This window comes from Argentina silus (genome assembly GCF_951799395.1).
Source record: "Argentina silus genome assembly, chromosome: X".
NCBI lineage: Eukaryota > Metazoa > Chordata > Actinopteri > Argentiniformes > Argentinidae > Argentina > Argentina silus.
The window spans coordinates 40,758,429-40,773,428 of record NC_139653.1 but is presented as its reverse complement, the minus strand read 5'-3'; the positions used below and the strand labels follow the sequence as shown (position 1 = coordinate 40,773,428).

General features: G+C 44.7%; 1 protein-coding gene across 1 annotated transcript in view; it reads left to right on the top strand.

Moving 5' to 3' along the window:
* The window catches only part of ehbp1 (EH domain binding protein 1), a 125,596-nt gene that overhangs the window by 8,208 nt on the left and 102,388 nt on the right, over positions 1–15,000 (top strand). Inside the window, exons 3-6 of the mRNA XM_083694728.1 lie at positions 9,700–9,757; positions 10,565–10,660; positions 12,271–12,324; positions 12,994–13,070. Coding sequence (XP_083550854.1) covers positions 9,700–9,757; positions 10,565–10,660; positions 12,271–12,324; positions 12,994–13,070 — 285 coding nt within the window. The remainder of the gene's footprint in view (positions 1–9,699; positions 9,758–10,564; positions 10,661–12,270; positions 12,325–12,993; positions 13,071–15,000) is intronic.

Sequence of the window (15,000 nt, the reverse complement as noted above, 5' to 3'; positions counted from 1 at the left end):
AAAATTGACCTTTTTGGTCACAATCAAAACCACTATGTTTGGCAAAAACCCAACACTGCCTACCACCAAAAAAACCTTATCCCAATAGTCAAGCATGGTGGTGGGAATGTCAAGATCTGGGGCTGCTTTTCCTCTGGACCTGGACGACTCCACATCATTAAGGGAACCATGAATTCTGAGGTATACCAGGAGATTCTTGAACAGAACGTCAAGCCATCAGTCAAGGAGCTAAAGCTGGGATGAAAATAGGTCTTCCAACAAGACAACGACCCAAAGCATTCAAGCAAATCTACCAAAGAATGGCTCAGGAGAAAGAAGATTTGTGTTTTGGATTGGCCAAGTCAAAGTTCTGTCCTAAATCCAATCGAGATGCTGTGGCAGGATCTGAAGAGGGCAGTTCATGCCAGACACCCCTCAAACTTCACTCAATTGGCGTAAGGAGTTCAGTAAGGAGTGGGCAAAAATCCCTCAAAACAGATGTCAGAGACTGATTAGTGCCCATACGAGATGTTTACTCCAAGTTATCGCTGCTAATGGAGGTGCCACAAGCTATTGACTGAAGAGGTTCACATATTTTTGCACAAATCTGAGTTTTTGTTAAATAAACCACTTTCGTTAAATAAAGTGAAAATATATCACTTTTTTGTTTGTGTCCTTTATTTGGAATGTCTTTATTACGAATTGGGGTTCAGATAATGATTTTATAAGTTCATTTGAATATTTTCTACAAAAATAATGACCATCCCTTTAGGGTTCACAAACATTCAAGCAGAACTGTATATGCTACATCATTGTTTTGATCATTATTTTTTTCTAGAAATAAATGATAAAAGTTGTTCCATCACTAGTTGTATGATTGAATTTGTGTTAATTGTTTTATCTTATTTTATGCCAGGTTACAAATAGGTAAATAAATTAAAAAAAATACTCATATTGTGGATGAATAATCGCTAGTTGGTATCTGCCCAGATCTATAAATAACCTTATTGTCATCTCGTCACCATGGAGTCCATCGCACACACAGCTTCAAAGTCGGAAGATAACTTCAAGAAAGCAAGCTAACCAATCAGGGAGCAATGGGGACCAATCGGCACAAACACATCTACAGTGAAACCTTGAAACGTGTCAGACCAGAAGTTGTGTTGAAGACTCACTGTTGAGAGAGAGACTATGGGAAGGGTAGCGGTGGTACCAATAGAAAAGGCTATGCTTGTTATAGTCTTGATGCTGCACCACAAGCCCTTCAGCCTTGTGTGTGTGTGTGTGTGTGTGTGTGTGTGTGTGTGTGTGTGTGTCTGTCTGTGTGGTGTGTGTGGTGTGTGTGGTGTGTGTGTGTGTGGTGTGTGTGTGTGTGTGTGTGTGTGTGTGTGTGTGTGTGTGTGTGTGTGTGTAACACTGGTATACTATAGTGCCTCTCTCGCTCTCAGTATGGTTTCCACTATCTCTACTCTCTCTCCATCTGATCTTGTAATTGTTTTCTTGCACGAGGCCTGCTGCTGTCATCTGGAGCTAGCTTCCACAAAGTGTATTATTATTTCTCTATCCCTCTTCCCCCTCTATCTGGTAATTTCAGGCTAACATCCACACAGTGGAGGCTCTACTGCAGCTGTTCAGTACTGCTGTCACACACACACACACACACACACAAAGATGTGGGATTTTCCCTGCTGTAAGATATGACTGTGAGGCAGAGAGATGGCAGGGAAGTCCAGTTCGCAGTGGTGTGTATAATGTGATGAAAACACTGGTGTTTGTCTGCTGCTGCCAGAGTGAGTGAACAGGAACAGACACACACCAAGAGAGACACGACCGATCAACCCCCTCCTTCCCCTGCAGCTACTGCAAAACACAAACACACACACACACACACACAAACACACACACACACACACACACTACCATTCTGTCTAATGCTAGAGTTCTCTCTTTAGGAACAGCTCGTCTGGCTGCAGTGTGTATAGTTTTGTTAAGTGACTGCTGGCTGAATGTCTTTCTCCCTCCAACCTTTGCCATGCCTCTCGCCTAATGCCTTCTCTTTCTCAAGATTTGGATCTCTTACGACCGCAACATTTAATAACGAAATTGTGAAAACATGTCTCGCCCAAGTAAGGATGAGCCAAACACTGATATATTCACTATCATTAGATTGGGTTGATGTGTATACCCTATCAATGTACTCAAATGATGTTTGGTTCTGAGCAAAAAATGAATTGCCCTTTTCATGCTGTGCGCCCGTGTTCAGATCACAAGTTGAACTGAGTCGCACCCCGGCAGACATTCAGCCTAGACGACGGGGGAGGAATTTCAGTCTGTCGAAGACGGTGAGAAAAGACTAGAGAATATGAACACAGTTCTCTAGGGTTACCATAGGATGTCTACTCACAGATATGAACACAGTTCTCTAGGGTTACCATAGGATGTCTACTCACAGATATGAAATGAAGATGGGATGGCAATGAAAGGGGTAAAAAAGATTGAAGTGTCACCACACAATTGTTGTTGCAGCCTGTTACCAGTATTGTCGAGATGACACTGACTCATCTGTAGACAATGTTGAATGCAGCAATGTTTGAATAAACATTTGATCCCCAGCAGCGTCTGTTGTTTCTTTTCCTTGCAGCCTATTGACCAGGCTCCCTCCTGCTGTATTATAATGGGGGCAATAAAATTTAGTTTTATTGCTGCAACTCAATAAAAGAAACATTTCCATTACAGCAGACCTGTGTGGGAGAGAATGGGGATCCATAGACTCAGTCCGCAGACACGGCGCCTGCCTCAATTGCAGAAGATATTTTAAATTTTGAGAACAACACACACACCTGAATGGGCGAGCTGCAGGCATGCGGAAGATTAGTCTTAAAGAAATAATCTAGCTACACATATTCAGAGTTTATTGGAAGTTGCTCAATGTTTTGGCTGTAAGCTGTCTTCGTCCGGGTGAATGATTTACTTCTGTTCAAATTATGTCGGCCATACCAACGGCATTATAATATTAGCAGGCATAGTACTGTCAAAACGATGATCATGAAGTGCACCTTATTAATTAGTGTTTTATTAAACGGATACGGTTATTATCATGTGTACATCAGTGTTATATTTGTGTTTTGGGCTCTTTTACGGGGCTGGCATAACCTGAGAGGAACTGATGCACATTTATTTACCTTTTCCTGTAATTTCATTTAAATTTGTGTCGGATTTGGTCAGTCGACCACAGAGAGATGAGTGCCCTGATCTCATTCTCACACCAAACCCTCCCTACGTCTCTTGCATTTTCCATTATTGTCATGATTTGGAGATACTGTAGCAACACAAAGAACAGGAATGGTAGCAACTAACCTGAAGCTGTTGGCATTGGTTTAGGAAGAGGAAGTATGTGATGTGATTGGATAGATATTTTGCACAGACATTTGCGACATGCAGGGAGACAGTGGGGGTAAAGTTCACATATCTGTCATAAGCTACCACCTAAGTGGGGGGGGAGGGGAATCTGATTTTGGCAACACATTTGGCAAGAGACTAACATACAGAAACATCTGGTGGTCCAAAACAATTTACTGTCCACAACTGATTTTCACAGCCCTGTCTAAACAGAATCACAGAAGTGTTTGACTCCTCACTCAAAACACTGTGCACTCAGTGTTGACACTTATTCAGTGTTACTGGTGTGTGTCTGTGTCTGTCTGTGTCTCTGGGTGTGTGTCTGTGTCTGCCTGTGTCTCTGGGTGTGGGTGTGTGTCTGTCTGTGTCTCTGGGTGTGTGTCTGTTTGTGTCTCTGGGTGTGTGTCTGTGTCCGTCAGTGTCTCTGGGTGTGGGTGTGTGTAGCAGCTCTATCTGCTGGCTCTGTCTGGGGGTCAAGGGCCTGTTAGTGCAGCCCCACAAAACACACACACACACACAAACACAAACAAAGTAGCCTACTTACAGATTCTCCCTGCTCTTAAACTTGAACAGAAAGAGGACCTTCAGCCCTTTTTTGTGTCATTGTTTCAAATATGTAGAAAACTTGAGGTGTGCTTGATTGGCATGACTGACAAGTTCAATAAAGCACATTTGAAACCATTTTAAATGTATATTTTTCCCAGGTCTGGTGTGCTTCTCTCTGTCTGTCTCTGTGTCGGTGTGTCTTTTTCATCCATGTGTATGTTGTTAAAGGGGTAATCTGGGATTCAAACAACAACAAAGCGGTCACCCCGCCACTTTTTTGTGGTAAATACCTGAGTGATGGGGCAGGAGAAATGTAACCACTCTTAAGTTCATAGACATAGCCTTGGATGCAAGGATTGACCCTTAGTTTAAACTAGGTTTTTATCTATACAGTGTTTGTTTACAATTACATTGTTTATAAATATTTTTGCGTTCTGATGGGGCTCATGAGCCATGTATGAGTTCTTCAAGGATCAATGGCTGTATATCCAGGATTTTTTAACAAGGTGGTGCTGGATTGCAATATCAAAGATAGTTTACTTTACATTACTAAATGTCAGTTTCATTTGCTCTAAAATATTTACATTGTGGCGGAGCCAAGTCGACAAAGTCCTTACATTCTTTGGGGAGAACCCTGATATCATTCATTTTAAAATGCCAAATATGGATGTACCGATCTCAGATTGCCCTTTTCAAGGACAGTAGGGGATCCAGAGCACATATTCTGTGTGTCTTTGTGTCTTTCTGTGTCCTAATGTTTAAAGGGCAATTGGGAGTCCTAATGTTCAAAGGGCAATTCCACCGTAGATTGAAGACCCATCTCTTCAGGCTACATCTTAACTGTCCCTCCTAAAGAACTCTTCATCCCCACTACCGCCCTGTACACTTTCTCTACTGTAAGTAAATTAATAATAATAAAATAAAATAAAATTAATAATAATAATTCTTCCTTCTTCTAGCACTGTGACTGCCAATGGCCCCTGGTCCTAGCATAGATTTATTTTTCTTATGAAAACTGATGGATAGATGATTCACTTACTTAGACAAATGTATTTGTTGTAAGTCGCTTTGGATAAAGGCGTCTGCTAAATGCCAAAAATGTAAAATAAATGTAATGGCAGTTTGTCTGTATGGTGCTACGTGTTAGCTGCTCTGAAAGCATTGGTCCTCCCCCTGACAGACAGACAGACAGACATCTTTGAGGAGGAGCAGGAGCAGGAGGAGTACGAAGAAGAAGACTGTTTCAACAGGGTGTTTTCCACCTACCTCAAGCCCCTGTTCATCCCTCTCCCAGACCCTCTTCCTTCCTGATCCTCCCATATATTCTGTGTCTTGTGTACTTGTAGGTGGTTTATAATGTATTTGCGCTTGTGTTTTTAAAGCATGTTCAAGACAACACATACAGTATCTTTTTCGACAGACAAAGTATGTAATATAATCAAATACAGACACACACACGCAGTGAAACTCAATTTAAAGGGAATTTGCCTTTTTAGGGACTATTCCATTGGTGCAATTGTACAAGGAAAACTCAATAAGGCATTTGAAAGTGTGTGTGTATTTGGCCCAAGACTGTAGTCAGAATGCATATTATGTACAACAACTCTCACCACATATCATCAGTGTCAGTTATCACAGTGAAGAGGTGAATAGTGATAGTGCCAGAAGTTACTTCCACAAACAGCTAGAACATCTCTGTTAGGTTAGAACACCTCGAACACATGTTGCAGTGGACAGAATCTAGAACACAGTGGACAGAATCTAGAACACAGTGGACAGAATCTAGAACACATCTACTTGGCAGAAGAGCCACCCTGGAACAGCAGCACTAGGAACAGATATTTGCACATCAGACATCAGGCCATGTAGGATAATATCTGAAGTGCTTCCGCTGAGAGAACAGATACAGTAGGGAATAACAGTATCCTGTCACACCCTCCACTTCCAGTTACTGCAGATGCGCGCACACACAGACTGGTCAGTCACACACACAGCAACAAATCAAACACACGGATACAGCACTCATTCCAAGCTAAAGGCGAATTTATACCACGCGTGTCCGCTAGTTAATGAGTTAGAGGTGCATTTGTGTGTTCATCTGTCCGGATCACGTCTGTGTGTGTGTGTGTGTGTGTGTGTGTGTGTGTGACCGTGTCTCCTGAATCTTGTTCGGCCTTATTAGTCTCATCAGAGCACCAGACAGAGTGTGTTCCATTTGTCTCTGAGGCCATGCATTTGTTTTTATTTTCTGTTTGGTGTCTTGTTCACGTTGTGTTGATATAGGGTAGGTCTGTTGCCCTTGGTTTTTCTGGTACAAGAGCCAGAGGGTGGTGTGTGCGTGTGTGGTGGAGGGGATACTTTCCAAGAGAATACTTTCGCTACGCTCTGCCCTGAGCGCTTGTGCTCTCTCTCTCTCTCTCTCTCTCTCTTTCTCTCTCTCTCTCTCTCTAAGCTCTAGAAGCTTTTGGTGTTTTCCTAGGACCTCTGTGTTTTCCAGTGTCAAACAGGAATTTCTGTGCCGTCAAGTAGTTTGGAGTGTCACAGTACAAGGCTTATCCCTTTAGAACTGTAGCGTGTGTGTGTGTCCGTCCGTGTGTGTCCCAGCAGTATTGGGCAGGCTGAGGAGGAATGGTTTGAATTTTTCTCATAGCACAGTGTGTACTGCGCAAAGCCTGGGGGGCCGACATGACATCTTCTGTGTGTGTGTACTGTACGTACGTACGTACGTGTGTGTGTGTGTGTGTGTGTGTGTGTGTGTGTGTATGTCTCTCTCTCTGATATGACACGTGCTCTGTGCTGTGGGACAATAGCTTCTCTGTGAGGGGCATTCCCTTGAAGGCTGATATTGTGTGCAGTCATCCTCTCCTTCTCTCCCTCTCTCACAGACATACTCATTCTTCTCTGCACAGAATGGCCAACCAATGTGCTGCCCCTAGACGACTCATTGAGAATGAAACAAAGGCCAGACACACACACACACACACACACACACACACACACACACACACACACACACACACACACATACACACACACACACACAAAGTAGAACATGCAGTCACTCATGGTGATATGACGGATAACCTCAGCTCACCCTTGCTGATATGAGTGACGACAAAGAGGATGCTTTTAGTGCCCCTTATCCCCCTCACCTTTGCAGTGAGTGGTAAGTCAGAGCTGCACACCTGGTCCATTGGCACAGCCTCAGCGCAGAGAAAACCTTAGAGCTGCAGGGCAAACCTGGAACAGATCAGAGGCACTGGACTGGAGGGTACACACACACACACACACACACGCACACACACACACACACACGCACGCACGCACACACACACACACACACACACACACACACACACACACACACACACACACACACACACACACACACAGATTAAAGTAAGGACAGGCCTTCTGAGCTTCTTAGTGCAGCTTATCTACCTAGAGGACTCCTGCTCTCCCTCCCGCGTGTTCCTTCACTGCTTTGCCTCACTCTCTATCTATCATACACTACCTGAAGCCGAAGGCGTCTTTTGAAAGGTACCTCTAACTATGCCTCCTGCTGTCTCTGTGTTTGAGAGTGTAGGCTGGGAGTGTGTGTGTGTTGTCTTCTGTAGGTGATTGTATATTTCACTGGTGTTTTTCTGCTTGGTCTGTCCGTGTTATGTGTGTGTACCTCTGCAAAAATGTGTGAGTGTATGTGCTTGCTGTTTCCGTGTGGTAACAATCTCTAGCAGTGCTGTATCCGTGATACACAGTAGTAGTCTCTGCCTGTGTGTTTTTTGCTCCAGTAACATTAGCTCTTTCTGCAATGCTTTGTATTTGTGTGTGTGTGTGTGCATATGTGTGTGTGTGTGTGTGTGTGTGTGTGTTTGCACTGCTGTGTCTGCATCATTCCACAGAGACTAGGCCAGGGCTAGGCTTTGTCTCATCATTTATTCATACTGCAGCAGATCTGGACTCCAAGTGTGTGTGTGTGTGTGTGTGTGTGTGTGTGTGTGTGTGTGTGTGTGTGTGTGTGTGTGTGTGTGTGTGTAACTGATGCATCAACGTATGACGAGTCCTCCATAGTCTACTATAACTGCATTATAGACTTGACACATGTTTTGTGTCTGTCATTATAGATGACATAGCAGATGGCAAAGTTAGCATAACGCAGTGCTGTCACCTGCAAGAGAACTCCAATGTCACTCAGTAGAAGTTAGCCTCTTGGGCTGTCAGGAAGATGTTGGGCTGGGGAGTATGGGGTGGGGGGCTACCGAGGAACACAAGTTTGCAGATCATCCCAGATCAGGTTGACATCTGCCTCTTGAGATACTGGTTGAGATGTGGTTGATTGAAAGGAGGGGATGGAGGGACTAACCAAGTAGTTTGAAGTAGTTCGGCAACAAGCCCCTTCAACATATAGGGTTGGGGTATGTTCCCAATGCTACAGTCTAACCCACAACTTTTGGGGTTTTGAAACACAGTCAAACCCACTGGTCCACATCCCCAACCTGATTCACTACCACAACACCACTGGTCCACATCCTCAACCTGATTCACTACCACAGCACCACTGGTCCACATCCCCAACCTGATTCACTACCACAACACCACTGGTCCACATCCTCAACCTGATTCACTACCACAGCACCACTGGTCCACATCCCCAACCTGATTCACTACCACAGCACCACTGGTCCACATCCCCAACCTGATTCACTACCACAGCACCACTGGTCCACATCCCCAACCTGATTCACTACCACAGCACCACTGGTCCACATCCCCAACCTGATTCACTACCACAGCACCACTGGTCCACATCCTCAACCTGATTCACTACCACAACACCACTGGTCCACATCCTCAACCTGATTCACTACCACAGCACCACTGGTCCACATCCTCAACCTGATTCACTACCACAGCACCACTGGTCCACATCCTCAACCTGATTCACTACCACAGCACCACTAGTCCACATCCTCAACCTGATTCACTACCACAACACCACTGGTCCACATCCTCAACCTGATTCACTACCACAGCACCACTGGTCCACATCCTCAACCTGATTCACTACCACAGCACCACTGGTCCACATCCTCAACCTGATTCACTACCACAACACCACTGGTCCACATCCTCAACCTGATTCACTACCACAGCACCACTGGTCCACATCCTCAACCTGATTCACTACCACAGCACCACTGGTCCACATCCTCAACCTGATTCACTACCACAGCACCACTGGTCCACATCCTCAACCTGATTCACTACCACAACACCACTGGTCCACATCCTCAACCTGATTCACTACCACAGCACCACTGGTCCACATCCTCAACCTGATTCACTACCACAGCACCACTGGTCCACATCCCCAACCTGATTCACTACCACAACACCACTAGTCCACATCCCCAACCTGATTCACTACCACAACACCACTAGTCCACATCCCCAACCTGATTCACTACCACAGCACCACTGGTCCACATCCTCAACCTGATTCACTACCACAACACCACTGATCCACATCCTCAACCTGATTCACTACCACAGCACCACTGGTCCACATCCTCAACCTGATTCACTACCACAACACCACTAGTCCACATCCTCAACCTGATTCACTACCACAACACCACTGGTCCACATCCTCAACCTGATTCACTACCACAACACCACTGGTCCACATCCTCAACCTGATTCACTACCACAACACCACGGTCTCCCTTCCTCTTTTTTCCCCTCATCTCATCTTCTCCTCCTCTTGTTTTCCAGGCAACCAGACAAGCTTGTGGTCGTGTGGACGCGAAGGAGTCGGCGGAAATCGTCCAAGGTGTGTGTTCTATTACTTTGCTTGTTGGACAGTGCAGAGGAACCCTTTGCGCAATTCTTTGGCGACACATTTGATATACACATTCTATCAGTTCCATTGGAATTCTCTGCTACTTGTTTAGAACTTGATTGATTGCTACCTATAATGAATGTAACTCAGTACTGTGTGTTTCAATGAATGTACAGCACTGAAAAGATATTGGCTATTGGCCAGTGTAGATACGATGATAATATATCAAAGCTGTTACCATGGTGTTACATTATTACACATGGTATAACATTATCTTACGTTATACCATGTGTATGTTAAGTGTAGTGTATGTTAAGCTTGATTTATAATTGTTGTAAAAAAAATGTTTGTAAAAAAAAACTTTACTTTAGGCTAGGTATTTGGGCCAGTGTTTGGGCCGGTGGGGTCAGTTAATTGAATGGACCTCCTGACCTGTCACGTCTACAACTGCATCACTAACAAAAGCAGGCCAGGCTGGTCTAGTTTGTCTCAGCCTCAGTTGGCTTCAGCTCTCAATTGTAGGCCTTATGACTGCTGGATCAAAGGGTAATGTGATGTCAATTAGGTGTCAGCAGGAGCTCATGTTACACATTTATAAACATAACAATAACATGAATATGACACAGAGCAACAGCTACACAGAGCATTACAAGGATTCTTATGAAAGCCTTCTTATATTTGAAGAAGGTCATATCATATACGAATGACAGAAGCCAGTGAATGAAGAACTAGACAATCGGAAAAAATAAGAAATGTTTTTAATCAGTGTTTTGATTTTGTCACCTCTCTACCCCCCAGTCTCACAGCTGGCAGCCAGGCATCAAGAACCCATACAGAGGAGTGGTGGTGTGGCCTGTACCAGAGAACATCGAAATCACTGTCACACTCTTCAAGGTAGGCAGGGAGACACCTTGTGGGGGGTTGACATGTCAGCCTGGTGTAGAGGGTCCTCTTACATCTCACTGTATTTACTCATAACCCCATCTGTACCATCTGTGTGGGTGTTTGTGTGTGTGTGTGTGTGTGTGTGTGTGTGTGTGTGTGTGTGTGTGTGTGTGTGTGTGTGTGTGTGTCCTCTACAGGATATATTTTTTTTTTATTTATTTAAAATTACTTCAGTTCTTTTTTTAATAGCCTATTAATCAAGTGTGTTTTTCAGGTAAGTCCACATTGTCTCTTTTTACTGCGCTGTTTGTTTATGTATTGTACAAAATACAGAACAAGACAGAATTTAAATAGGATATCAAAGGCTGAGGTTTTAGGCCTGTGGCAGGGAAACCATCCTATTGCATATCATCTCTCTTAATTTCCGTCCTGCCAGTGCTTCCTTTACCACAGGAAGTACTAAACCATCCCATTGCGAGGTATAAAATCCGTCCAACTAGGCTACACCCTAATATTTCAGTCACTGACTGTGATGACTCTCCCTAATGTTTCCCCCCTAGGCCCAATTTAAATAACATCAATTTTAAGATAACGGCCTTAACGGCAATATTAGGCCAATGAAATGAAGACTGAGGCAGGATGAAGGTGCTCTCTAAGCCAATCACAGGAACCATTGGTCGCCTGTAGAGTGGACCTGAGTGTTATCTTCATGGCAGCTGGAACACACTGTCCAAAAACTCTGTGGTAAAACTGCTGAGCTTAGCAGAACGTACCTAAAGGACCATACACCAACAGCACATCTTTATGAGAAGCAGTAAACTAACCTCATCATTCAAGTGATTTCTGTAAAAGAAGATAAAACTATAAAATGTGACATTGTTATGTTTTAATGGGCAATAGCTACCCTGTGGTATAGCCCCCTAGAGAATATTGGCACTGTAACACCAGAAGGGCTGAATTTCTGTTGATATTTCAGAATTAGGATGAAGTTGCCCCTCTGTGTGTGTGTGTCTGTCTGTGAGGATCTCTATGTTCTTCTGTGTGTGTCTGTGTGTGAGGGTCTCTATGTTCTTCTGTGTGTGTCTGTGTTAACAGGTGCAACAGAGCAGACACATCGATCTCTGCTCTTGTTGTGTGGCTTGAGCAATCAAAGTGAAAGGAGTTTAACCCATTGTGTGTGTGTGTGTGTGTGTGTGTGTGTCTGTCTGTGTGTGTGTGTGTGTGTGTGTGCGCCTGCATTTGCGTGCCCCTTCCTGGGGTGCTCAGAAGGTCATACGCCAGCTCAGTCAGACAGTGCTGTTTCCTGCTGTCACACTCCTGCCATTACTGTCGCTCCACATCTTGTGATTGCAACTCCCTGCCGTCTACTCATCCATCCATCCTTCCATCTATAAACCCACTCGTCCGTATATTCATCCATTTATTTATTTGTCTGCCGCCATGGTAAACAACAGTTTCTGAGCGTACATTAGAGATTGATCAATATAGCATCTTACTTCAAAGGATGTTGTCACAGTCAGTGTTGATTGCAATGTAGCAAATAACCCATTCCTGTGTTTAAATCGATTCAACATTGGTGGTGTTTCCAACATCGTTTGCGGTTTCTTTTGCTCTCATAGGACCCCCATGCAGAGGAGTTTGAAGACAAGGAGTGGACATTTGTCATTGAAAATGTGAGTATAGTGTTCTTTCTCTCACGCCACCAACCCTGCTCAGCATTATGTGTGTGAGTGCTGCCACCTAGCGGCCAGAATCTGATACTGATAGTACACTCAGTTCTTCAAGTTGATGCACAACACATTAAAAGGTGTGTGTGTGTGTGTGTGTGTGTGTGTGTGTGTGTGTGTGTGTGTGTGTGTGTGTGTGTGTGTGTGTGTATGTGTGTATGTGAGTAAGTGAATGAGATACCATCAGAGCTGTGTTACAATAGCAATATTTTATATTCACTGCTCTCTTTTCTTGTGGGTCACACTTGAGCGCAATAGGGTTTGTGTTTACTGTCACTTCTGTGGCCAGTTTCTCTCTATGGGCTAGGGTTAGGCTAACCCTGCCCCTAAGGGTTAGGCTAACCCTAGCCATAATCCAGCTAAACCAAGACAGAACTGAGTTACTAAACATTAGAGCTAATCTACATTTAACCAATGCATCAATGGGGCTAACATGATACAGAAATGTCCAGCTGCTCTTCCTCTGAAGCATAAATCCATAATGCCTACCTCTCCAGCCCTCTCCGATCTACAGGAGTGGCTATGGGCTAGGAACATACTCTCTGTCTCTTCCCCCCTTCATCCCCTATACCCCTCACCCCCTCTGTCCCCTCCCCTTCACCCCTCAACCCTCAGACAGTGTGGTGCCAGCCCCTGCAGTCTGGAACCAGCAGTGCTGGGCTGGGCTACCCACAGCACACAAGACTGGCATTGTAGCACGCGTGTGTGTGTGTGTGTGTGTGTGTGTGTGTGTGTGTGTGTCTGTGTGTGTGTGTGTGTGTGTGTGTGTGTGTGGGTAGGTAAGAAAGAATGTGTTTGCGTGTGTGATTTTAGTATGAATGCGTGCACTAACAAACGCACAAACAACCATCCACCTCTCACTCCTGGTCCAGGTGATCCAGTGTGATGCCCTTGCTGTTTTTGGCTGTGTTGTCTCCTGTGGGAGGAAAGGGAAGAAGTGAGAGACAAGGGAGGGGGTGGCTGTTTGGACCAGCACCAGCGATCTGGCTACATGCCAACTGGGAGTCTCCTGCCCATCTGTTCCCCCAGTGGAAACATACACACACACACACACACACACACACACACACACACACACACACACACACACCTCTTTCACACAGAGCTGGAAACTCGCTGTGCAAATGCCATTTCCCCCTCGCTCACTGCATCTACCCAAGCCACGGCTGTGTCAGACTATTCCTAAATGTAGACATGTTGAGCTCATGAATGGGCCGTGAAAGATGCAAGGACATGGTTGTCACTTTAAAACTTATATACTCTCATGCTTATACCTCAGTTTCTCTCACTAATTGTGACAATAGCTCTGAAAAGCAGTTTATTAATAACATTTCGGATTCCCTCCCATAGATGTTTATGTTCAAAGAGGAACAAAGTCATCATATCCCTTCAAGTTTCAATTGAATGAACTTATAGAAACATTGAACAATAGTAGTTGAACAGTGTTTGAAAGCAGAAGAAATATAGATAGTATTATTTTATTTTTCATTGAAAAGCTTTTCTCTGCAGTTAACGGGGACAATAATGGCTTTTCGAACTCCCTTTATTGTCTCCTGAAGAAGGAGAGATATAGAGAACAGTTACTTCTGCTTAGATGGAACCAAAACAGTGTTGCCTGTTAGAGAAAAAGGAGGAGGAGGAGGAGGAGGTGTGTGTGTGTGTGTGTGTGTGGGGGGGGGGGGGGGGGGTTAAGCTGTCAGTTATCCCCTAAAAGAACATTAAGAGAAACTACTCCACCTTCTTTTAATAGAAAGCTAAAAAGACAAGTAGGGCAGCTGGTATGGCCATGGTGGAGCATGGGAGCAAGAGAAAGAGGAAAAGAGGAGAGGATAGCTAAATTTCTCTGCTTGCCCGTGTCTCTGCATACCTCACTAATAACAGAGTGATCAAAGACATGCCTAACCTCTGACAGGAGGAATGGACGAGGGGAGAGAGGGAGGAGGGAGGAGGCAACCCAACCCCTCACTTATTCAGCTGAGAGAGGGAGAGAGAGAAGAGAGAGGAAGGGGATGAGAGGAGAGGAAGGGGGGAAAGAGAGAGTGAGGCACCTCCTCACACACTCCGAGAGAGAGGAGGGGATAAGGCAGAGAGAAGGGTAGAACAGGGGACGGAGAGAAGGGTAAGAAGAGAGGAAGCACAGAGAGAGAGAGGGAGAGAAGATAAGGCGGGGGAGAAAAGAAAAGAGATAGGTGAGGGGAGGGAGAGACTTGAGAGACGGAGGGACAATAAGGGAAGGGGAGATAAAAGAAAGTGTGAGAGTGAAAGAGGTGGAGAGGAGGAAAGCAAGGATGGAAAACTAGAAAAAAGAGAGAGGGATATGGGGAAAGGAGATGAACGTGAAGGGGTTGAGAGGGCACTCCAAATGAGACTGACATCAAACACCTCCTGACCGGCGTTCTTGGCAGCAGATTACGCTGTTTTGTGTGTCTGTGTACATGTGCATGTATTTCTCCTTGTCGGTCCACATTTGACTGTGCTTATGACAGATTGTAGATTGCCATTTGCGCCTCTGAGTCCTTATGCCTTACTTGTGAATGAAAACCCATTTTGAACGCAAACCATGAACTAAATTTTTTAGCGCAAGGCTACATGATTCAGCCCACATGACATCTTTCTTCACCA